At 41.2% G+C, this 23,975-nt stretch overlaps 2 protein-coding genes across 4 annotated transcripts; one reads left to right on the top strand and one right to left on the bottom strand.

The window, feature by feature from the left end:
- Nucleotides 1-202: 202 nt before the first annotated feature.
- On the top strand, nucleotides 203-6,661 carry rlbp1b (retinaldehyde binding protein 1b). 2 transcript variants are annotated; one of them, XM_054776760.1, is made up of 8 exons: nucleotides 203-324; nucleotides 1,753-1,796; nucleotides 2,608-2,736; nucleotides 2,811-3,015; nucleotides 3,814-3,992; nucleotides 4,066-4,224; nucleotides 5,249-5,359; nucleotides 5,434-6,661. In XM_054776760.1, exons 2-8 carry the CDS (start codon nucleotides 1,785-1,787, stop codon nucleotides 5,560-5,562), a joined length of 924 nt encoding a protein of 307 aa, XP_054632735.1. In that variant the 5' UTR covers nucleotides 203-324; nucleotides 1,753-1,784; the 3' UTR covers nucleotides 5,563-6,661. The 2 variants fall into 2 exon arrangements, with proteins under 2 accessions (XP_054632735.1, XP_054632736.1); XM_054776761.1 differs by lacking the exon at nucleotides 203-324 and adding an exon at nucleotides 1,339-1,686.
- A 7,260-nt stretch (nucleotides 6,662-13,921) lies between these two features.
- Nucleotides 13,922-23,065, bottom strand: LOC129181981 (monoacylglycerol lipase ABHD2-like). 2 transcript variants are annotated; one of them, XM_054777818.1, is made up of 10 exons: nucleotides 22,643-23,065; nucleotides 21,563-21,800; nucleotides 20,227-20,402; nucleotides 19,975-20,142; nucleotides 18,619-18,802; nucleotides 17,834-17,926; nucleotides 17,650-17,751; nucleotides 16,565-16,634; nucleotides 16,409-16,493; nucleotides 13,922-14,684 (listed from the first exon to the last, which is right to left on the bottom strand). In XM_054777818.1, the coding sequence occupies exons 2-10, from the start codon at nucleotides 21,772-21,774 to the stop codon at nucleotides 14,410-14,412; spliced, it is 1,365 nt and encodes a 454-aa protein (XP_054633793.1). In that variant the 5' UTR covers nucleotides 21,775-21,800; nucleotides 22,643-23,065; the 3' UTR covers nucleotides 13,922-14,409. The 2 variants fall into 2 exon arrangements, with proteins under 2 accessions (XP_054633793.1, XP_054633792.1); XM_054777817.1 differs by having other exon boundaries at nucleotides 13,923-14,684; nucleotides 21,563-21,782; nucleotides 22,643-23,063.
- Between the last annotated feature and the right edge of the window lie 910 nt (nucleotides 23,066-23,975).

The raw sequence follows: 23,975 nt of genomic DNA, 5'->3' as shown, positions 1-23,975 counted from the left end.
TAATCGTGCATGGTCGCTGTGAGCACGTGTGCACGTTGAGCATCACACTGATAAGTCTTTGAGAAATGCCATCAAATCCTAAACAAGCCAAAGCAGCTCTTACCTAAAGAGTAGCCCCTCAACCCCCCCACCCCAATCATTACATCACGCCCTCTGCTTTAGCCCCACCCCCTCCATCACAACTTCACATGTAGACAGAAAGTGGGGAAAAAAAGCAATAATCTGTGTGACGACATTAATCCCTAGGCTACAAAAGCTTGGCGTCGCTGTGTCTGCACACGGACGCCCGACACTTCCTCGCCAGCGACTTCCCGCCTCACACAGGTAGGCCTCCTCGGACCGCCGTTCCTCACAGAACCCACAACAACCCCTTATTGCCTGCCTTATGGGCACTTTATTATAGCTGGTGTTGTTTAGCTGTATTTTCCTTATATTTAACAGTAGATGATTTTGTTTAAGGAGGGTGCCAACTTTGTCCAATTGTGTGCACTGCGCACTACCTCAACAACGATCAAAAGTCCCTTGCAAGGAAACGACACGCTTGTTTGACGATAAAATAAAGTTGCTAAATAATTCAACCCAACAAAAACTGGCCCATGTCCCATTTTGGGCCCCAACCCACAGTTTGGTGAACCTGCCTTTTTTTTAAATTATCAACATGAGATGCAAACTAAAAAATATTTTTGCAACATTAATTTAATTCAACTTAAATATGCTTATTTAATCCATTTCAAGTGGAATTTATTGTGTTTGGGCTAACTTATTTAAATGAAGGACCCCTTAATGAGGCACTATTAATATTTTATTTTATTATGTATTATATTTCATCTTTTATCAGATAAATGTTGAAACTAACATATTGAGTAACTTCAATATCACAAAACAGAGCCACCTTATAAAGCAATTGATAAACAGAAAAAATATTCCTGGCAAATCATTTTTTTGTCATATATTGTATTTCTTTTTCTGTTTAAATTGCTCCATGAATTGATTCCTTTAACCACCTTGCTTGTATTAAAAAAAATATAGATTTATATATATTCTATTTTTTTTTAGTATTTTTAAATACATTTTTGAACATAATATACTGTAAAAATCTGTTGAATCATTTGCATTTGGTGTGTTTTTAGATTATATAATTAGGTTTTTATTTTTTTTATAAATGTTTAGTAATTACTAATACTAGTTTCATCAATTTGGTTTGATCAAAAAAATACAATCAGTAATCATTTTTTTAAATCTAAGAATCTAATTTGCTTTAAAATGTACTTAATAATAATTTTTTCTAATTAAAGGGTTTTTTTTAGCACAAGCAATATTTGGAATTTGGTTGTCATCTTAAAAATGTCGTGTAATATGTAATTTTTTTTCTTAAATCTATGTACGGTATGTTTTAAAATGTTATTGCTATGCTTTTTCTTGGTCAATTTTGAACAGGCACTGACGTTACCAAAAGTGGTTCCTCGCTCCTGCAGTAGACTGGTTTTGCTTTTCTTGGAGAATGCTGTACGGTTGTAAATCCAGTGTAGGGAGTTTTCAGGTTATCTGTTGTTTTTGGGGTTAATCTGGTTTACATCACGCTGTTTATGAAAGAGATGTTGTTAAATCTCCTGATAAATGATGCAGGAGCGATCCAGAGCTAAATTTAGCGTCACCGTGGAGGCACCCCTGTCACAGCAGGATGAGGTGGGATTATAACGCTGTGTCCATTGTTGGTCTCAATCATCAGGATGCGTTTGCTTTGTCTTACAGATTGTACTGACCCCAGCGTGAAGAGCACAGACATGGCTGTCGTCGTAAGTATTGCCGTCTCGCGCGACAAAGCTGCATTGTTTGGACGCGGCCTTTGGAGTCCTCGCTGTGCATTTGCGGGCTTTACTGGACTCATGTGAGGCAGATTACTGCAATACTGAGGCCTTATTGATTCATGCGGATTAGGCTTCTTTTTTTAAAGCAAGAAACACAATCGAGTCTTGTGAGAGACTTACTGTATATTGACACACGAGGGCTTTTGTGCAGAACAACGTGTGTTCAGGCGCCTTAAAGTCGTGTATTTGCAGTACAGATTTTTTTGTTCATTCATCGCCACATTCAAATACATGAATCTCTAAAGTCAAACAAAATCATCGTCATGCACGATGCCAACTCGCTAAGCATCTGTGCAAATGTGTTTTGCTTTTTATTTGGCTGTGTGTGTGTTTTTGTTTTTGTTTGATGCCACAAAAAAGGGTACCATTAATAGCCAAGATCGCAAATGTGAGGATAACCTTAGAGGACAATTTAACATACTTTTTTTTAGTAAACATCAAAGAGTATTCAATGTAGTTGATTTCATAACGAGGACAAATGTGATGATAGCCATACAACCAGAAATGGACAAGAGGAAAGGGTCCGGCAGCTCAGTACGTCAACAATGCAGAATTTCCCGATTTACCAGAATGCCCGAGGGTACAATATAACATACTTGTTTTTGTAAATGTTGAAGACAATTTAAATGTACGGCTTTTTGTAAACATCAAAGTCTGAAGGCAGTTTAGAGTCCTCAGTGAACCTAACATAACTCACTTAGCAATGCTAATATTATAACGCTGCCCCCTACGTTCTCAGAGTGGAACTTACCGCATGGTGTCGGAGGAGGAGCAGGCTCTCCGGGCCAAGCTGGAGCGCCTCACCGTCAAGGACCATGGTCCCGTGTTTGGACCCAGCCCCAGCCTGCCAGATCACACCCGGCAGAAGGTAGAGTCCAGATAGCCACACTGTTATTGCAACTTCCAAGCAACAATCACATATTTCAAATGTCTAACCTGCAGGCCAAAGACGAGCTGAACGAGACGGAGGAGAAGCGTGTGTCGGCGGTGAAGGAGCTTCGAGGTATTATCAAGGAGAAGGCGGATGCAGGGGATGAGCTGGCCAAAGGGGTGCAGGACACTTTTGGGGAGAAACCCGACAGCATGCTTGTTCGCTTCATCCGAGCCAGGAAGTACGACGTGCACAGAGCCTTCGAGCTCATGAAGGGTACGTCTTTGCATCGCTTTTATATGACACTTATGCCGAGTCCCAGCTGACTTAAGGCGGAAGTCGGGGTGCAGTCTGGACTGGTCACCTGTCAGTCACAGGTCTGAGACCAACCCGCACTCAACTAACATACGTGTTGTCGTAAACATCAGCGACAATAACATACGTAAACATTGTAAGTAATTCTAACAGATGTCCGTAAAGATCAATGATAACGTAACAAGCATGTTTTCGACAACATCAAAAACACTTTCATGTATGTGTTTTTATAAGCATCGCATACTTGCCTTCGTAAACATCCAAGATGTTCTAACATACCGTTATTTACGGACTGTAAGCCGCTACTTTTTTCACATGCTTTGAGCTATGCGGCTTAAACAATGTTGTTTATGGTTCGTTTATGGCTTAAAAGAACTACAGTTCCCATGATGCATAGAGTATATTGGAGTTGAAATATGCTAAGAGTCCAGAAATCCAGTTTAATAATTTAATCTTCAATTGGAGTGGGTACAAAGCAATTGTAAGGCCAGTGCACTGCAGGAAATCAGCTGTTGTGAACAGAAGCTGCTAGCATTTGTGTCGGCCTCCTCGAGCAAAGTTAACAACCGCTGCCTCACCTCACAAGACTGGAGACATGACTTCGACTTCTAGTCAGGCATAACACACTACTCTGGTCAGGTGGAAAAAATATTTGTTTTGCGTGTTTCTGCAAACATCCAGTTTTGCCATCAGTGAACCCTAGCTGAGGTGTTTTTTTGTGTTGTTGTGAAATGGTCTTCATGATGCTTCCTTCCAAAGGTTATGTGCGCTTCAGGAAAGAGTACCCTGAGCTCTTTGAGAACTTGACTCCAGAGGCTGTGCGCAGCACCATCGAGGCCGGCTACCCCGGCATCCTGCAGAGCCGAGACAAGTACGGCCGCGTGGTTCTGCTCTTCAACATCGAGAACTGGGACTACGAGGAGATCACCTTCGACGAGGTGCCGCAACACATCCGTGAGTTCCCCGCTCGATCCACGAGAGTCTTCTTTGTGACCTTTTGCCCCTCTGTAGATTCTGCGGGCCTACTGTGTCATCCTGGAGAAGCTTCTGGAGAACGAGGAGACTCAGATCAATGGCTTCTGCATCATCGAGAACTTCAAGGGCTTCACCATGCAGCAGGCATCCGGCATCAAACCCACAGAGCTCAAGAAGATGGTGGACATGCTGCAGGTAGGCCTGAAATAATTTTTTTTTATGTATTTCATGTTTATTTCATATTTAATGAAAATGTAAAAAATATATTTTTTAGAATTTGCGTTTGCGTGTGCTCACAAGTACAATTATGTCGTTTTCTAAATGATGTGGTTATGTTTACAGCATTAGCACTCTAATTTGGGAGAATAGTAAGAAAAAAAGCCAAGTATGGGTGAACAATTGGAACAGTGTAAATATATTCAAAAGGTAGGAGAAAAATTTGCATTTGCAACAATTTAAAATTATGTAAAACAAAATGAAATGACATGGAATTATCAGTGTGGCATTTTGGGGGTTTTGTGAAAATGTATAGAAAATGTTAAATTATGTAATAGTATAAAATAAAATATAAGCTGTCAACAAAATGTGAAAATATTCCAAAAATGTAATTAGTACATTTTAAAAACAATGTATAATGCTTTTTTCTTTATGTAATAATTATGTTAAATGATATGTTATTATTTTGTGACCAATAAACCTAAGATTTATATAACGATATGTACAGTCATGGAAAAAATTATTATACCACCCTTTTTTTCGGTTCCTTGTTCATTTTAATGCCTGATACAACTAAAGCTACCTCTGTTTGGACAAACATAACAATGACAACAAAAATAGCTCATAAGAGTTACATTTTTTGGCAGTACAATACTATAGCTATTCATGTAAGAACTTAAGTGATTTTGGTTATTATCATGCAAGTTGTTAGATATCAGCTCTTAAGTTAAACTCTTATGAGCTATATTTGTTATCATCATTATATTTGTCCAAACAAAGGTACCTTTAGTTGTACCAGGCATTAAAATGGATCAATAAACTGAAGAAACAAGGGTGGTTTAATCATTTTTTCCATGACTGGAGATTGTAGTTTGCAGTGGTGCAAAACTGAACTGCATCACGCTGAGAGCTGTTTCAAATATTTTTGCACTACTGCGCAAGCACAATAATGAAAATATTGTTCAATGAATGCCCCTCTGACGGTGATCTTCTGTCCCACCAGGACTCGTTCCCGGCTCGTTTCAAAGCGGTGCACTTCATCCACCAGCCGTGGTACTTCACCACCACCTACAACGTGGTCAAACCCCTCATGAAGAGCAAGCTGCTGGAGAGGGTAAAGTCACTTGATCAGGTCCACTGACGTCCACTGAGTCCCCACACTAACCAACCCCATCCTCTCCATTGCAGGTCTTTGTGCACGGGGACGAGCTGGAAAACTATTACAAGGAGTTTGACGCCGACATCCTTCCCGCAGAGTTTGATGGGAAGGCTGCCAAATACGACGGCAAAGCCACGGCGGCCAAGTTGTTTGACTAAAAGTTTTTTTTTTAATCTCGGTTCAATTCTATAGACTGCTGAGACTTGTGAGTGTGAGCGAGGATCACCTTTTCTCCATGTTCTTTTTGGGGTCCAATTAAAGCCTGAACAGCCTTTTGACGAATTGCACTAACACTGCATTATGGCACAGCCTCTGCTTTATTGACATGTGGCATATTGAACAAATAAAATTAAAACAGCCCCAATATAACTATTAAGAAGCATTATTTGGGTCAACATGTAATTGCATAGCATACCTTGACTTACATTGCAATGGTTATAGCCTGTGTAATGAGCTTTAAGGTTAAGTTTGGACCCCTCTGTTTAGTATAAGCGTTTTAAGAAGCCTAATTTACAAAAAAAAAGAAAAAAAGGACATGATTGCTTGGCAAATACCACCATTTTTGCTACCTCCGCTTACCGTCATGGTTTAGTTTGGAACGTGGCTTGTACTTGCAGTAAAGTTCAATATTGATTCAATTTCAAGGAATCTTAGGGTCATACAGTAGACCCCTACTATTCGTTGGGGTTACATTCCAAGAACACCCATAAATGGAATGCCGAACCACCAATAGGTGGATCTGGTTCCTGGGTACCATTAGTTTGAGCCCACGTACCACTAGTGGTTCTCGTACTAGATAAATGTCATTGCCTTTGTCAGTCATTATTCAAGCATCAACTGTTTCTTCAAACTTGGTCTTGGGCTTTTTCTGGACCCCTGTAGAAAACTCACACCCTCTAAACCAGGGGTGTCAAACTCGTGCCACGGAGGGCCGAGACACTGCAGGTTTTTATCTCCAACCAGTTTCTCCAGCAGGTGATTTAATTGATGAGCTCCTTCCCTCAAATTGAAGGTGCTGATCATTAAAATCATCTGCTTTAGTAGCTAGCTGGTAAGAAAACCTGCAGTGTCTCGGCCGTCCATGGCACAAGTTTGACACCCCTGCTCTAAACTGTTTATTGTGGTTAAGTTTTCAGTAAGTGCCTGCTTGTCTCTTATTGTCTGTTTGACAGCTATTGACTACAATACTATCACTGTTTCACATTGTGCTACCTGCTGTACCAGTTGATGTACAATAAACTGTATATATAAAGTTAACATGTACAGTTCACCGATCTGTATTATATATCTGGATAGACCATTGGTCAATGACTTGTGAAGCCACGCGGCCGCCATATTACCACTCACAAGAAACACTTTTCGGACAATGACTTATGTGAGAACTTGTGAGTTGTTAAGTCTGTTGTTAGTTTGTTACCCACTCACACTAAATGCAAGGTTAGTCATCAGACTAACCTCGCACAACAGGTGTGCTTGAGCTTAGTCATAAGGACTCGGGTATGATCATTTTTTTAAATTATGTCGATATCATACCATACCTGAGCCTTACCTTTACATAGGGGGCTGTGGGGGATATGTAAACAAACAACCGACTAGACTACTAAATAATTTGCGGTTGCTTGCAAATATAAAAAAATACGTTTTTTTTTGTTTACCCAAATTTCAAACGAACCCCCATATGGAGACAATGTTTATATATTATTACATATTATATTACATATTATTCCTGTGGTTATGTTAAAATATATTTCTATATCAGAAAAGAGGTTATTTCTATTTCATAACAAACAAAAAAAAAATCAGAAAAACAATCCGAAAAATGTTAAATGATTTTAAAACTTGTCCAAAATCACTCTCTTTTAAGATTCATATTTTGTACAGACGAGAGCATAGTGAATTGTATGAAAGTAAGAAAAAAAAGTAAAGGATCATGACCATGGATTTTAGTGGAAAAAAGGGATGGAATATGCAGTTCAAATTAAAATCTCTTTCTAGAGGAGTAAAACTATGCATTGCTATAGGGGAGTGCTGAGCCAGGGTGCAGAGTAGAATTTTGTCCCAAAGGCAATGAGAATTGGAAGGGGGAAAAGTACATTTAATATAGTCAAAAGATAGAGAATAACGTATCAAATCGTTTTTAAAGGGACGAAGGTTGCGTTACTTGAAGGAATGGGAGAATCTCCACGCTTTTTAATTTAAAATATAGATGTTCTGTGAGCCTCTTCATCTGCTTTGTACACTATGTACGCTGTGCCAATGTAGTCTGCTACGTACGAGATGTGAGTGGTAAGATGGCGTCTCTGTGGCTTCAGCGGCTTGCACGGGCGGGTGCACTGTATGGTGTATCCACATGTATAATACAGATCAATGGTACAGTTCAGTCTTTGCATTATTGGGGTGGCCGGCCACGCCCACCCATTCAAGTCAGTTACAGTCCCCTGAAACGCAGACAGGCCAATCACATACAGTACATAGCAGGCCCCGCCCATATTTTCATGGCGGCACTCTAGTCAATTCAATAAAGAATGTTAGAGACTAGGAAATAAATATTTTTGATATTTAAGAAGGTTATTATCGTTAAACTGTAGACTGCACAAGTGACAGGCTTATCCAGATAAGTTGGAGGGGAACATTGGTAATGTTCCTCAAAGATCAAACTTTGTCGGCTCCAAGGTAAGCAATCTGCTTATTAAATGTTAAATAATGTGACGTCATCTGTACTTCTGTGTAGAAGGTGTCGGACGTTTCGCTCCTCATCCGAAGAGCTTCGTCAGCAAACTAATAAGTGCTGGTAGCTTAGGCCTTAAATACAGTAAGAGTGGGCGGAATTGGTGTGCCAACACCCTCCTCCTATTGGTTCGTTACACTAAGCCTGCATTCCTCATCTTTACAGTGGTATAATCCTATCCTGTTATTCACACCTACGATAAAAGGGAAGTGTCGCTCCCTGAATTGGGTATGAACGACTCTGATACTGGCTTGTTAGCATCTATTGTTCTGGCTCGGCCCTGCCTTCACCTCATTTGCAAGACTAAGAGCTGTGGGTTTTGGTCTCAGTAACCTGCTGAACACAGGGTCCAAATTGAACCTCAAACCACCATTCCGATTCAATGATGGGTTCTGTTGTTTGACAAAAATAGCTTCCTTTACTCCTCTTTCAAACCATCTGTTTTCTTTGGCCAAAATCTTTACCTCGCTGTCCTGAAAAGAGTGATTGGTAGCTTTCAGGTGTAGATGTACTGCTGATTGAGGACCACTAGCATTGTCCCTGCGATGTTGATAAAGCCTTTTTTGGAGCATTTGCTTAGTTTCCCCAATGTAGTGCTCTTTGCATTCCTCATCTTTACAGTGGATGGAATAGACCACATTGCTCTGTTTCTGGTTTGGAGCCTTGTCTTTAGGATGCACTAATTTTTGTCTCAGGGTATTTACTGGTTTGAAATAGGTAGGAATTTTGTGTTGCCATAAGATCCTCTGGAGTTTTTCGGAGACCCCCGCTACATAAGGGACTACCACTCCTCTCCTTTTAGCTTCTGTGGGCTTTTGGGTTTCTTTCCCTACTCTCTTCTTTTGACATTTGTTAAAAGCCCACCGTGGGTACCCACAGGTTGAGAGCGCTCTCTGGACATGTTGTGTCTCCTTTTTCTTTCCCTCAGCACTAGTTGGTATTTGTTCCGCTCTATGTTGGAGGGTCCTAATAACCCCTAGTTTATGTTGTAGTGGATGGTTTGATTCAAAAAGCAGGTATTGGTCAGTGTGTGTGGCCTTTCTAAAGACCTCTGTAAGTAGCTGTCTGTCCTTTCCTATAATTACCTTGCAGTCTAAGAAGGCTAGTTGGTTTTCTTTAGTGTCCTCGCGAGTAAATTTGATATTGGTGTCCACCGCATTGATGTGATCTGTGAAAGACTGAATTTCTTGTTTTTTGATTATGACAAAGGTGTCATCCACGTATCTAAACCAGTGCCTTGGTTTTGTCCCTGAGAAGGATGTGAGAGCCTGTTTCTCCATCTCTTCCATGTACAGATTCGCCACTATGGGTGAGACTGGTGAGCCCATAGCACAACCATGAATTTGTCTGTAGAATTTCCCTCTAAACTGAAAATATGTGGTGTTAAGGCAAATTTCCAGTAATTGGCAGATGTGGTCAGCACTAAGTTTTGTTCTCCGATGCAGAGTTGAGTCCTCGAGCAGTCTCTTCCTCACCACCGAGACTGCTGCTGAGGTGGGGACAGATGTGAAAAGTGAAGTCACATCATAAGACACCAAAGTTTCCTCTGGCTCCAATCTGAGGTCTTTGATGCTCGCCACAAACCCTTTTGTGTTCTCTATATGATGATCAGTGTTGCCTACCAATGGGGATAAGACTGTTTTTACATATTTCGCTACATTGTACGTGGTAGAGTCAATGCTACAGACAATGGGTCTGAGGGGAAACCCTTCCTTGTGGATTTTTGGAAGGCCATAGATACATGGTGTAGCCTCCCCAGGGTATAACCTATGATACATCTGTCTGTCAATTAGTTCTTCCTTCTCTAACTTTTGGAGACAGTGTATGATTTCTTTCTTATACCTGCTGGATGGGTCCCTTTTAAGTTGCTCATATGTGTTGGCATCACTAATTAGACTTGTTATTTTTTCTTCGTAGTCCAATGTGTTGAGAACCACTGTGCATCTGCCCTTATCAGCTGGTAAGATGGTGATGCTCTCATCTTTCTGCAGAGCCGCTAATGCTTTCCTCTCACCTAACGTGATATTGGACGGTGGTGGTTTGGCACTACTGAGAAGGGCCGATATTCTCAGACGAAGGTCCCCTGCCTCTGTTCTAGAAAGGTTATTGTTCCTGATGGCCGATTCAGCTGCTGTGATATAGTCTACTGTGGGTATCGTTTTAGGAGTCACTGAGAAGTTGAGACCCTTGGTTAATACTGCCTTCTCTGTCTCCGAGAGGCTTCTGTCTGACAGATTTTTGATCCAATTTTCTTTAGTATTGGTCTGATTCCCCCCATCCTTAGTGTTTACGACAAGCTGTGGTCGATTTTCCAATAGAAGTTTCTGGAATTTTCCTTTATGCCTTTCTTTGGTTTTGCTATGGTGCTTCATATAACCTGATTTGGTAAATTCACAAACCTCCTGATAGGTTTCGTGCGTAAGCTTGGTTTGCAATCTCTGATAGAAGGTTTCTACTTCAGACTGTTTATTTTTTATCTCTATGTTAAGTCTCCTAATTCTCAAATTCTGTATTTTTCTGATGTAGTTTTGTTGCATTTTCCTTGCCAAGTGTCCTTGCTCAAGGGACGCTTGCCTCATGCATTTGGGGATTAACCTACTCTGCCTGCATCTAAGATTGAATCTGAGGTGGTTCCTTAAATCTGCTAATTTAAGAGTGGCCTTTTCTAAGCTACGTACCAGCAGAAGGATGTCTCTCCCAAAGTTGGTCGCAATGCGTCTGTGTAGGCTCTCAGTCGTACAGGAGTTGTCCATCGAGGAAAAGGCTTCTTGAGACGTCATCTGTACTTCTGTGTAGAAGGTGTCGGACGTTTCGCTCCTCATCCGAAGAGCTTCGTCAGCAAACTAATAAGTGCTGGTAGCTTAGGCCTTAAATACAGTAAGAGTGGGCGGAATTGGTGTGCCAACACCCTCCTCCTATTGGTTCGTTACACTAAGCCTGCATTCCTCATCTTTACAGTGGTATAATCCTATCCTGTTATTCACACCTACGATAAAAGGGAAGTGTCGCTCCCTGAATTGGGTATGAACGACTCTGATACTGGCTTGTTAGCATCTATTGTTCTGGCTCGGCCCTGCCTTCACCTCATTTGCAAGACTAAGAGCTGTGGGTTTTGGTCTCAGTAACCTGCTGAACACAGGGTCCAAATTGAACCTCAAACCACCATTCCGATTCAATGATGGGTTCTGTTGTTTGACAAAAATAGCTTCCTTTACTCCTCTTTCAAACCATCTGTTTTCTTTGGCCAAAATCTTTACCTCGCTGTCCTGAAAAGAGTGATTGGTAGCTTTCAGGTGTAGATGTACTGCTGATTGAGGACCACTAGCATTGTCCCTGCATTATACCCTGGGGAGGCTACACCATGTATCTATGGCCTTCCAAAAATCCACAAGGAAGGGTTTCCCCTCAGACCCATTGTCTGTAGCATTGACTCTACCACGTACAATGTAGCGAAATATGTAAAAACAGTCTTATCCCCATTGGTAGGCAACACTGATCATCATATAGAGAACACAAAAGGGTTTGTGGCGAGCATCAAAGACCTCAGATTGGAGCCAGAGGAAACTTTGGTGTCTTATGATGTGACTTCACTTTTCACATCTGTCCCCACCTCAGCAGCAGTCTCGGTGGTGAGGAAGAGACTGCTCGAGGACTCAACTCTGCATCGGAGAACAAAACTTAGTGCTGACCACATCTGCCAATTACTGGAAATTTGCCTTAACACCACATATTTTCAGTTTAGAGGGAAATTCTACAGACAAATTCATGGTTGTGCTATGGGCTCACCAGTCTCACCCATAGTGGCGAATCTGTACATGGAAGAGATGGAGAAACAGGCTCTCACATCCTTCTCAGGGACAAAACCAAGGCACTGGTTTAGATACGTGGATGACACCTTTGTCATAATCAAAAAACAAGAAATTCAGTCTTTCACAGATCACATCAATGCGGTGGACACCAATATCAAATTTACTCGCGAGGACACTAAAGAAAACCAACTAGCCTTCTTAGACTGCAAGGTAATTATAGGAAAGGACAGACAGCTACTTACAGAGGTCTTTAGAAAGGCCACACACACTGACCAATACCTGCTTTTTGAATCAAACCATCCACTACAACATAAACTAGGGGTTATTAGGACCCTCCAACATAGAGCGGAACAAATACCAACTAGTGCTGAGGGAAAGAAAAAGGAGACACAACATGTCCAGAGAGCGCTCTCAACCTGTGGGTACCCACGGTGGGCTTTTAACAAATGTCAAAAGAAGAGAGTAGGGAAAGAAACCCAAAAGCCCACAGAAGCTAAAAGGAGAGGAGTGGTAGTCCCTTATGTAGCGGGGGTCTCCGAAAAACTCCAGAGGATCTTATGGCAACACAAAATTCCTACCTATTTCAAACCAGTAAATACCCTGAGACAAAAATTAGTGCATCCTAAAGACAAGGCTCCAAACCAGAAACAGAGCAATGTGGTCTATTCCATCCACTGTAAAGATGAGGAATGCAAAGAGCACTACATTGGGGAAACTAAGCAAATGCTCCAAAAAAGGCTTTATCAACATCGCAGGGACAATGCTAGTGGTCCTCAATCAGCAGTACATCTACACCTGAAAGCTACCAATCACTCTTTTCAGGACAGCGAGGTAAAGATTTTGGCCAAAGAAAACAGATGGTTTGAAAGAGGAGTAAAGGAAGCTATTTTTGTCAAACAACAGAACCCATCATTGAATCGGAATGGTGGTTTGAGGTTCAATTTGGACCCTGTGTTCAGCAGGTTACTGAGACCAAAACCCACAGCTCTTAGTCTTGCAAATGAGGTGAAGGCAGGGCCGAGCCAGAACAATAGATGCTAACAAGCCAGTATCAGAGTCGTTCATACCCAATTCAGGGAGCGACACTTCCCTTTTATCGTAGGTGTGAATAACAGGATAGGATTATACCACTGTAAAGATGAGGAATGCAGGCTTAGTGTAACGAACCAATAGGAGGAGGGTGTTGGCACACCAATTCCGCCCACTCTTACTGTATTTAAGGCCTAAGCTACCAGCACTTATTAGTTTGCTGACGAAGCTCTTCGGATGAGGAGCGAAACGTCCGACACCTTCTACACAGAAGTACAGATGACGTCTCAAGAAGCCTTTTCCTCGATGGACAACTCCTGTACGACTGAGAGCCTACACAGACGTTAAATAATGTGGTTTTTAAACCTGTGCAGCTAACGAAAAATAAACTTCTTTTAGCTAGTTTGCTAACGCTAGCTGACGCCCGAATGTAGCATATTGGCCTATTCCTGCTTCCCTTTTTGTAAATAAAATCGCTAGCTAGCTTTACAGAACTAGCGTTGCTTATTAATGTCATTGTGGCTCTCTTTTGCTATGGCATCCGTCGTGCCTCTGTCTCAAATAGGAACTACAGTGTTTTGTGTGGAAGCCCCATGGTTGTACAGTAGGTTTGACAGCCGTAGCAACAGTAACTAAGGGGCCGTACCTTACCGAAACGTCCATCATCCCCTGCCTGTTAGCGCAAAAGACCCTGGCATCCATCTTCTCAGAGGTGCCACAGTAGTGTACTGGAAGTGTGGTGTCCATAGTCTAGTCTGAAATGTAGACAGTTTAAAAGTGATTTTAGTCAGCTTTACTGTAATGCTATTGAGCTGTGTTTGTCCACTGTCTTTGTGCTCTTATAACTTCATTAAAGGGCACTTCTGCATAATGGGAAGTCTTTAAAAATCTTAAAAGTTAAAAACTCGAAATAATTTGTGAGATACGCTTCACTCGGAAGCAACAATATTAAAATGCCAGAGATTAATCTCCCATAGTTTCTTTATTCTGAAGCTCATAAACACTTTCTTTAGCAAAGGCTTTGAAAACAGTCGTCACAACAGCGTAAAGTGCATATTAATAGCATCCTATTTCCTGTTATCAAAAGGCATCATCAATTGCAATAAATATTGTATTCAAAAGTAGTGCAAGGCCACTTGACGTCATTCATCACATTTTTAACGCTCACCAATAATAATTGCGAAACTAAGACCTCTAAGGTTGTACATTTTGGAAAATATGCCTCTAAAGTCACACATACTTTCACCATTAACATACTGTGCCAGACATCCATTCAGCAAGCAACAAAGGTGTTTTGCTTTTTCTTTGGCTTAAAAAAACATATACCAACAGAAAGAGCAACCCCAAGAAGGAGTGTTTAAAAAAAAAAAAAAAAAAGCACGTGCACAGGAAATGACATGAAGTGGTCCGCTTATTTTTTAATGTGGACTTCCACCTCGCTAACTGTACGGCCACTCGCATTGAAATAACGCAGACACGGATGACCACGCCTGTGCTTGTTTGCTCGCTAGCTCGGCACTCTGCGAGCTGAACTTCTGGAAGTGTCTCTCCTGGCAGGCAGGCGTCTTCACCTCCCAGTGGCAGATGGCGTCGGCAAATTCCACAATGACCTTATCCATCCAGGTGAGGGGCTGAGGAAACAGCACGGCCCCCTCGAAGAAGCCCAGGTGGCCGCCATGTTGAGTCAGGGCGAAGATCACGTTGGGCAACTTCTCTAAAGGGGAAGGACACACGATGAATGGTTAACAATGTCCTTTCCCATCATCTTTCGTGTTCGTTTATCTTGAAAAGAGAAGGAACTAGATTAAGGAACTATTTTCTATGAACTCTTAGGCCAAATTCTGTCTTGTTTGACCTCTGAGCATCAAATCATTGTAGTTGTGAGGACGGACTTTGTCTAATTGCTTTACCAGCAGGGTAGGCCCTCATGTCATGTCCAAGCATACAGGTACAGTCTTTAGGTATTATGTTTCATGACACATGAGAGGTCAAATATTGACTCCCCCCAAATGACAAAAACATCAGGACGTTTTAGCAAAAAAGCTGTCCTGCCTGGTTTGTGTCAACAATACAACAACCCTACGGCCTCGTTTGTTGGCTATTTTTACAAAAGCAATCATCATTAATGCATTTGCTCTAATGCTCAAGGATGACTGTGGCTTTTTAAACTGGCCTCAAGTGGTCAACTTGTATTTATTTTCACCTCTAAGCGTGGAAACTCAAGAGTGACAAAGGGAACTTGATCGTCAAGCTTCATCTTTAATGCAAAGAAAGGTCTTAGTGAAGTTGGACAGAGAAATGTTGCACCTCCGCCTTGACCATTCATTAGGACACTTTAGCACCATTTCAATACCCAGCATTGAAGAAAAGCACCAATCTTCTTTTAACTGTACTATTAATGCAGCGGATCTAATGTACAGTAAAGCAATATGGGGGGGGGTTGTACATTATAGCGGTCTAATTTATCTTATCTTTTGGAGTTTTTCCAGAGAGATTATTACATGGCTGTTTGACGTGTGTGGTAAAAGGCAGTGTGCTAGCATGAATTAACTTGAGACAAATGTGCACATTAGCACTCAATAAGTCATCAAAACTTACCTTTATGCATTCCCACATAGTATTCCCACATAGTATATATGAGGTGAAAGAAAAATGGTAAAAATACAGTAGTAGTCTATCTGTGCAGCAAGAGAAAGTTAGCACATGCACAATGGACATGCGTCAAGTGAGACGGATGTAACAGAGAGAATCCGGCCACTTTTCAAAATAAAACATCATGGAAATAATTTTTTCTTTCTGTGCGGTGGTACCAAATGACCCACGGCCCGGTGATTGGGCATCACTGCTATACATAACCCTAACTGCTAACCTACCCTGACCACAACTCCTAACCGCTAACACTAACCACGAGCCCATGCCTAACCTAATCAGAACCTAACCCACCCCAAAACCGATGCCCCAATCACAACCCTAATGTATCTCAGCATAATCCTATGCTAACCTTAACCCCCAAACCACAAGGTAACCCCTAAGACAAATCCTTACCCAAAACTGTAAACTCAAACCCAAACCCAAACCCCAATCTCAATCCTAACCCTTAACCCCAACACTGAATCGCTCACACATAAACATACCCCTTAACGTCATTATGCTAACCCGAACACCTAACCACAATCCTAACCCTAGCCAAAACACTGAACCTAAGCCCTACCCTCAAACTAACCTGACCCACTAACCTTATCCCAAAGCCCTAATCCTAAACAGCAACACCTAGCCCTAACCCACCTGATCCCCAAAACCTAGCCAAATCATCCAACAGATCACATGACCCTGAAAAAAAAAGTCAGTGCGGGCCGGGGCGGGGTTAAGCTGAGGGATTTGAGCAACACGTTAAGGCAACACAATATGTTGTTGTATCCAATATTTAATGTCACAAACCCGACAGCGTGCGCGGGATGGCGAGCAGAGAGGGATGTACTAGAGGGTCGTCTATGGAGTTCATCAGGAGGAGAGGAACGGTCACCTGGAAGACGTCACATGATGTTCTTCTAGTCGTTGACATAATCATTAAATAGGACACAGTAGTCTGCTCACCTTGTGCATGTAGTGGACACAACTCTCCTGCTGGTAGTACTCTTCCAAGGAGCTGTAGCCATGGAACTTTCTGTACACAACAATGCACCATTACAGTACGTTACAGCAGGGATATTCAAATGGTGGCCCAAGGGCCAAATCCGGCACGGGAATGACATCACACCAGCCCACGAGTTCAGTTCAAAACTTGACAACAACTAACATTTAGTTTAGTCAGTAGTCCTGTCATATAGAGCAGGGGTCCCCAACCACCGGGCCACGGCCTGGTACCGGTCCGTGGCCGGTCCTGTCTTAGTTTTACACAATACATAAAAAGAAATAAAGTAAATTTGATCCCTATAATGGTCTGCCAGAGATTTTTTGGGTCCTGTCAGAGCATCGTCGACTGGTGTTTTTGCGGTAAGTCCTTTAAAAACAGCAGAGCGCTCCGGTCAAAATAGAGGATCTTTGACTAGTGTTTTTGCAGTAGGTCCTTTAAAAACAGCAGAGCGCTCCGGTCAAAATAGAGAATCTTTGACTAGTGTTTTTGCGGTAGGTCCTTAAAAACAGCGGAGGAGTCCTCTCATATGGAGGATCTTTGATTAGCGTTTTTGCAGTCGGTCCTAAGAAAAAAGAGCTCCTGTCCTACGTATTAGAGGATCTTGGCCTACCACTTTTGCAGTAGGTTCTTAAAAACAGCAGACTAGGCCTGTCATATAAAGTTCTCTGACAAGCGTTCTTAAAAACAGCAGGGTGGTCCTGTCAAATACAGAATCTTTGACTAGCATTTTTGTAGTCGGTTCTTAAAAAAAGGAAAGCATTCCTGTCATATGGAGGATCTTTGACTAGTGTTTTTGCAGTGGGTTCTTAAACGAAAAGCTTGTGGTCTATTATTATATTGGAAAAACACTAGCCCTTATTTCCAACATTGATATGCATTTACATAATACTCCATGTAGTTATGTACAGAACTATTTTTTAATCTTTTACTTTTTTATGATTGCTTCTGAAAGTTTTCCACAGCCCAGTTCACCAGTGGTTGGGGATCCGTGACATAGAGGATCTTTGGCTCATGTTTATGTAGTAGGTCTTTGGTGAGATGTTACCTCATGATGCTGTCATCAATCTGCATGAGAGACGTGGCCGCATACAATCTGCTGACGTCAGCGTCGCTAATGTTGCAGGAGTTCATGCCGAGTAAGCTGTTCCTGTTGGTCACCAGGACAAACAAAGGTGTTACATTTGGTACAGACGTGCTAGACAATCACGACCATACTGCTGCTAGTGCACCTGTGTGACAGGATGAGCTTCTTCATGTTGTCCGCCAGTACAAAGTTGTAGAGTCTTCGCCACTGGTCCCACTGGAGGAAGGTTTCCTGCGCTCTAAACATTCGTATTTTTAATAAAAGCTCTACATAAGCACAAAAGGCATCTTTTAATAAAGTTTGATTCAATGAGAATAATTAACTATGAAGTTATTTCCAAAATATGAAAAAAAGACTATTTTAGTAATTACGTTTAACTTTAAATGAGCAGCTTTGATGAAGACATATTTGGAATTAATTACCCCTACCTTTCACTACTTAAGCCTATTTAGATATTTTTTACATTCTCAATAATTATTATTAATCAATTTGCAGCTAAACTGTAATAATAGATTAAAAAAAAATGCAGATTAATTTAATTAGCCTTACATTTTCAGGTATTATTTCAAAAACATACCAAATGAACACCTTAATGTAACGTCATATGTTTTAAAAGAAAATAATTACACCTATATTCACAAATATTGTGTTAGTTCCAATAGATTAAAATAATAACGGTTTAGTAATTATTTTTCTATAATTACAAATATTTTACTTAGAATTAATTATTTAAAAAATACATAATTATAAATGTGGTAAAAATGTAATGAGAATAATTATCTGTACATTACAGCGTTGTATTATTTCCAAAACGCAAAAATAAAGAATAATTTAAGAATTATTTTTATACTTCTTCATATTTTGTGTTTATTTTGTGTGTTCATTTATTATTGTGTTTATCCATGTTACAAACATATTCTTTCCACCCACCTGAGGACGTTGTAACCCTGGCAGACGCTGACGCAGCACAACACTCGGTCCTGATTGGATGGGTTCTCGCCCAGGAATTTACACACAATGTTGCCCCCCAGGCTGAAGCCCACCACCACCATCAGAGTGTCCGGGAACGCTTGCTTGACGGCGCTCACCATGGCCGCAAACTCCCATGTGCAACCTGAACATGGAGATGAAGACATATTTAATACATGCGTACTGGCTAATGGGACTGAATGAAACCATAGTACGTGGTTAGTCAACTGGCGGCCCGTGGACCAAATCTAGCACATCAATGACATTAGACCCGCCCACAGGTTCCATTCAAAAATGGAAGGGGCCGAGTAAAAAAAAAAAAAACACACCATTGTATTCTGTTGTTATATTAAAACATGCGTTATAAAAACAGCAGAGCACTCCTGTCATAGAGACAATCTTTGATTCCAAGATTCTTCCATATAAAGGATCTTTGTTGAGCATTTTTGCTCAAGGTCTTTCAAAACAGCACATCAATCCTGCCATATAAAGGATCTTCGAATAGCGTTTTTGCAGAAGCGCCACAAAAACAGTAGCGCAGTCTTGTCATATAAAGGAGCTTTGACTGTCCTTAAAAACAGCAAAGCACTCCTGTCATATAGACAATCTTTGACTCAGACGATACCAAAAATAGCAGAGCGCTCCTGTCATATAAAGGATCTTTGTCTAGTGTTATTGTACTAGGTCCTTCGAAACAGCAGATCAATCCTGTCATTTAAAGGATCTATGACTACCGTTTTTGCAGTAGGTCAAAAAAAACCAAAAAAACAGTAGCGCACTCTTGTCATATAAAGGTGCTTTGACTGCCATTTCTGCAGTATGTTTTTAAAAACAGCAGAGCACTCCTGTCATATAGACAATCTTTGACTCATGTTTCTGCAAAAGATGATAAAATAGCAAAGTGCTCATGTCATATAAATGATCTTTGTCTAGTGTTTTTGCAGTTGGACAGAGCACTGCTGTTGCATAGGAGATCTTTAACTGGTTTTTTTTTGCAAAAGAATCCAAACAACAACAGTATACTGTACTGTCACATAAAAGATCTCTAGAAACAGCAGAGTGCTCTTGTAATATTGAGGATCTTTTACAAGTGTCTTTGCAGCACGGCCTGTGAAATAGAGGAACTTTTATTTGTATTTTTGCCGTAGATTCTTAGAAACAGCAGACCGTTCTTGTTATGTAATGGATCTTGGACTAGTGTTTTTGCAGGTCCTTAATAACAGCAGACTGCTCCTGTCATATTGAGGATCTTTGACCCCCAGAGCGATATAGCTGAATAGTTATGTATGTTATATTATGTCACAATGTCTTCAGTACCGTATGTGAACACACGTGGGGCGGTGAGCTCCATGTCGGGCAAAGCTCCCAGATGGTTGAGGACGGCACATCGGTAGCCTTGCCGCTGGGAGTGATCCACAAAGGTCCGTATGTAGTTCTTCTCACTATGGTTGCCAATCCCAGGGCAGATTACCATGGTGATGTCACCTGACACACCAACAGCAGAGTCACACATATTGTGTTTTATGAACATTTGACACAACATTTGCAGTTTAATACCACGCCTCTGACCTCCTGTGCTGTGGTCACCCAATGCCTCAAACAGGTCAAAGGTCGCCGTGGCCCCGTCCTGCATCGGGAGGAACTTGCGAACGCCGCGGGGCGTGGGAGTGCTGACGCGGCCCATCTTACCGTAGAGGGCCGTCTGGATGTGGCCGCTCTTCCCCCACAGAAGGGGAGGAATGTAACTGCAGAGTCACATGACATAACATAGCATGACTAAGCAGTTTTAGCCCCACCGACCCAAGGGAAGTAGGGGCCCACAAATAGAACGGCTCATTCAGTTTTAGTGCACCATCCAGGATTTCTGTTTCATTTTGGCATCGTTTGTTTCTTAGCAGGATTACAAAAAAAAATACTTGGTTAAATACTAAATACTTTGGTGAAAATCTGGATATTAGGTGCAGATGTGTTTTTTTTTTGTTACACTTGTTTATGAGCCGGATTAAACTAAAAGTTATTTACTTGTGAATGGGAGTTGGTCAAGTGCTTAAAGGGAACTTATTCAGTTGTGGTGCAGATCGGGATAAAGGTGCGAATCCAGTCTACCACCATTTTGTTTGTACCATTTCAGTACGCAAAAACTACAACATAGATTTCCGATAAACTATTTGTTTCTGGGCAGGATTACGCATAACAACTTTATAGATTTCTGCTAAAGTATTGTAGAGGTGGGGGGTACTTAGTACAGGCTTAGGGAAAACTATTACAATTTTTGGTAAATGGTCTTTCACTCGCATAGCGCTTTGACACTGTTAGCACATTTACCTACTGATGACGCAGCATCAGGAGCAACTGGGGGTTCAGTATCTTGCCCAAGGACACCCAGACACGAACACGGGAGGACAGAGGATCGAACCCGCAACCTTTAGGTTGGGAGATGAACACTCTCGCACCTGAGCCATGCCGCCCCCAGATAGTGCAGATCTGGATAAAAGGTGCATATCCAATATTTTTGTTTCATTTTTGCACCATTTGTTTAGATTTTTTTATAAACTACTTAACTAATCACCACTCAGCTTTGTCTAGTGGGGAGGGGCATCGGGTAAGTAGATGCAGGTACAAGTGTGGAAATTGTTAGCCCTTTCGTTATTTTTTTCTGTCGAGATTACAAAAAAAACTACTTAACCAATATCCTCTAAACTTTTTTTACAGGAGTGGGGGGCATGGACTAAGAGGATTACATTTTGGTGCAGATCTGGATAAAGGTGCCTATTTGGTTCACTATAGCCTTTAGTCATATTATTAAATAGAAAGTCCTAAAATTGTACGAATACAGGTGATAGATGAGGATCCAGAATTTCACTTTTCACCAAATTCCGATACATGACACAAATCCTTTACTCACTCTTTGGTCAGCAAAGGGCAGCACTCGAGCAGGTAGCGCATGAGTGGCGTGTCCCGGTAAGTCACCTCTGGCGGTGAGGGGTGGCTCTTGAGGTTGAGACAGCGTACGATGACGTAGAGGAACGTGGCCACCGCAGCGAGCTTCACACCGTCGAACATGGCCGGCAGCTCCGTGGTGAAGGTGTGGACGTCGCCATCCACCAGCGTGGCCATCGTAGACACTTGAGATAAAACAATGACTTTGGAGATGTAACAGTAAGCTTAGAGATGTAACGGTACGCTATACGCTATATACGATATATATTGGTGTGTATTCTGAAGTATTGGCACTGGTGTTTCTATCATACGACCAAAGGCTGAGCAGTAAAGCAGTAAATCATTTATGCATTAAGTAAGGACTTGCTTAGGAAGCTTTCCTGACATAGTCCAATATTTTAAACCAAAATGCCATCTGTTGGGTTTTTTTTATATCCTGTTATTTTTACCAACTTAGATTTCACCAAAAGCTTTAAAATTATACTTTTAAAGAACCCTAAAAATGCAATTTTTTGATACTTTGAACCCTATAATCTCACAGCTATTAAACACATTTAAATCCATCATCACACATGAACAATTACTGCCATACAGGATACAGTATTGCACATCTTGTCAAAGCATCTTCCTGCTGGAGAATGTTGAGTGAACTGACCTCAGTTCAAATACGAATTATTTACAATTTAAAGCAAAGAAAAATCTGTGAATAAATGAGGCTTTGAATGTCGAATTAGTGTGTAGAAGATTAGTGTAAGATTTAACATTGTTAAATCTCGTCAAGCCAGCCTGCCAGTGCATTTTTTTTACGCTTTTATTCAATCAGTGGCCGCCCACTGATTTTAGTCTGCACATCTTGTGTACAAGTGATTCCTGGTACCAAATGGCTTGAATGTGTCCAGAAACTCATGACCTATGACATCATTAAGAACCCTAAATAGTTTTCAGATCATGTTTGGGTGGAGGTAATGCTTGATGACTAAAATGCACAACAACAAGTGAACAAAATGTGAACCATAAAAAAAGTGTCATGAATATTGAAAAATACCTGATGCGTCCTCCAGTTGGTTTGGTTCTTCAGTAGGCACTTCAATTACATCAGGAGTCCTCAGGTCTCGGCTTCTTGTCCTCTTTCTTGTACTTTTCTTCCTCAAACTTGCCAGGACAGGCGCGTACGGCTTCAACAACACTTAACTTTTAGTAAAAGTACATTTTAAAAGGTGGTTTCCGCTTCCGTTCGGCGGAGTTTCGTAACTGTCTATACCGATTCCGCTCGGTTCCACCCAGACTTGTTCCTTGTGTTTACAGCCCGGCCTGAGTGACCAGTTCCCGGTGCGTTCACGCCCACGCCAAAGCTCAGATTTCAGGGCGTCACCGCACACGCTCACAGCTAAAGGGCAAAATATGTACATATTTACGTTACTTACCACCAACACTCGATCCAACGACTCACCATTCTTATAATCCGTAAAAAGACAACTTCGCTCGACAGATTTACCACTTTCATTTTATATTTCCATAATATCCCACTGTATGTCAACGCAACATCAACAGTTTCACTTCCTACGTAAAAGACGCCATAGTAATCGTGTAGTAATTACTTGGATTGGTTTTTAATTATTTCACGTTCCACTTTGCACGTACGCTAAATTACACATAATTACCACAAAGACACAAATTGTCATATTATGATATATGAACGCTTTAACAGTAGCTTTGCATTGCATCGTCTGTACGGTATTATACGCTATATAGTTCAGTTGGCCGTGATGCATACAGACTTTCTTGGAAGTAATTCAACCACTAGGGGGAGCCACTCCCTTGCGCTCCAACATAACATAACTGGTAATTATTATTTACGCCTAATAGTACGAATTTGTGTATTAGAGATGACGTAATGTACAAAAACGTCTTTCGGATAACTAATATACAGGCATATCTAAATAACATCTTGGCACAATTTATTTAAGTAGTTAAATTAAAAAATCAAAATTATTATATTTTACAGATTTACTACACACAGTTAGCTACCGCTAACTACAATCACAACAAACATGAACATATTTATGAACTACTATCACTCTGACGGTGTCTAATGTTGTGGCCAATGAGTGTATTTACACCAGTCAACATAAACATTCAGAAGGGTTGCCATCATTTAAAACCATTTAAATATAATAAATTCATGAGGTTATCGATTACGGATTTACAGTCAACAGGTATTGTGGTGATCTCGCATCGGCGAAGAGGCGTTCAGAGGCGCTTCAGCTGTTTAAAAGGAAGTTGCTCTTTATTTGGGCAGGCAGCTGTTACTACGGAACTTGCAATGATTTTGACACAAATTAGAATGAAAGCGGGGTAACTAAGAACACTAACCATTG

Source organism: Dunckerocampus dactyliophorus, chromosome 5 (assembly GCF_027744805.1).
Source record: "Dunckerocampus dactyliophorus isolate RoL2022-P2 chromosome 5, RoL_Ddac_1.1, whole genome shotgun sequence".
NCBI lineage: Eukaryota > Metazoa > Chordata > Actinopteri > Syngnathiformes > Syngnathidae > Dunckerocampus > Dunckerocampus dactyliophorus.
The sequence above is the reverse complement of the archived record's forward strand: the minus strand, read 5'-3'. Positions and strand labels throughout refer to the sequence as shown.

What these genes read in the sequence shown, in the direction of transcription:
- rlbp1b (XM_054776760.1), top strand. An exon ending in AGCCTTCGAGCTCATGAAGG is followed by an intron (nt 3,016 to 3,813) that starts GTACGTCTTTGC and finishes TTCCTTCCAAAG; the next exon opens with GTTATGTGCGCTTCAGGAAA. An exon ending in AGAGCAAGCTGCTGGAGAGG is followed by an intron (nt 5,360 to 5,433) that starts GTAAAGTCACTT and finishes TCTCCATTGCAG; the next exon opens with GTCTTTGTGCACGGGGACGA.
- LOC129181981 (XM_054777818.1), bottom strand. Translation starts at nt 21,774, where the DNA reads ATGGCCACGCTGGTGGATGGCGACGTCCACACCTTCACCACGGAGCTG. An exon ending in GGGTGACCACAGCACAGGAG is followed by an intron (nt 20,143 to 20,226) that starts GTCAGAGGCGTG and finishes TTGGTGTGTCAG; the next exon opens with GTGACATCACCATGGTAATC. An exon ending in CCCACGTGTGTTCACATACG is followed by an intron (nt 18,803 to 19,974) that starts GTACTGAAGACA and finishes CTCCATGTTCAG; the next exon opens with GTTGCACATGGGAGTTTGCG.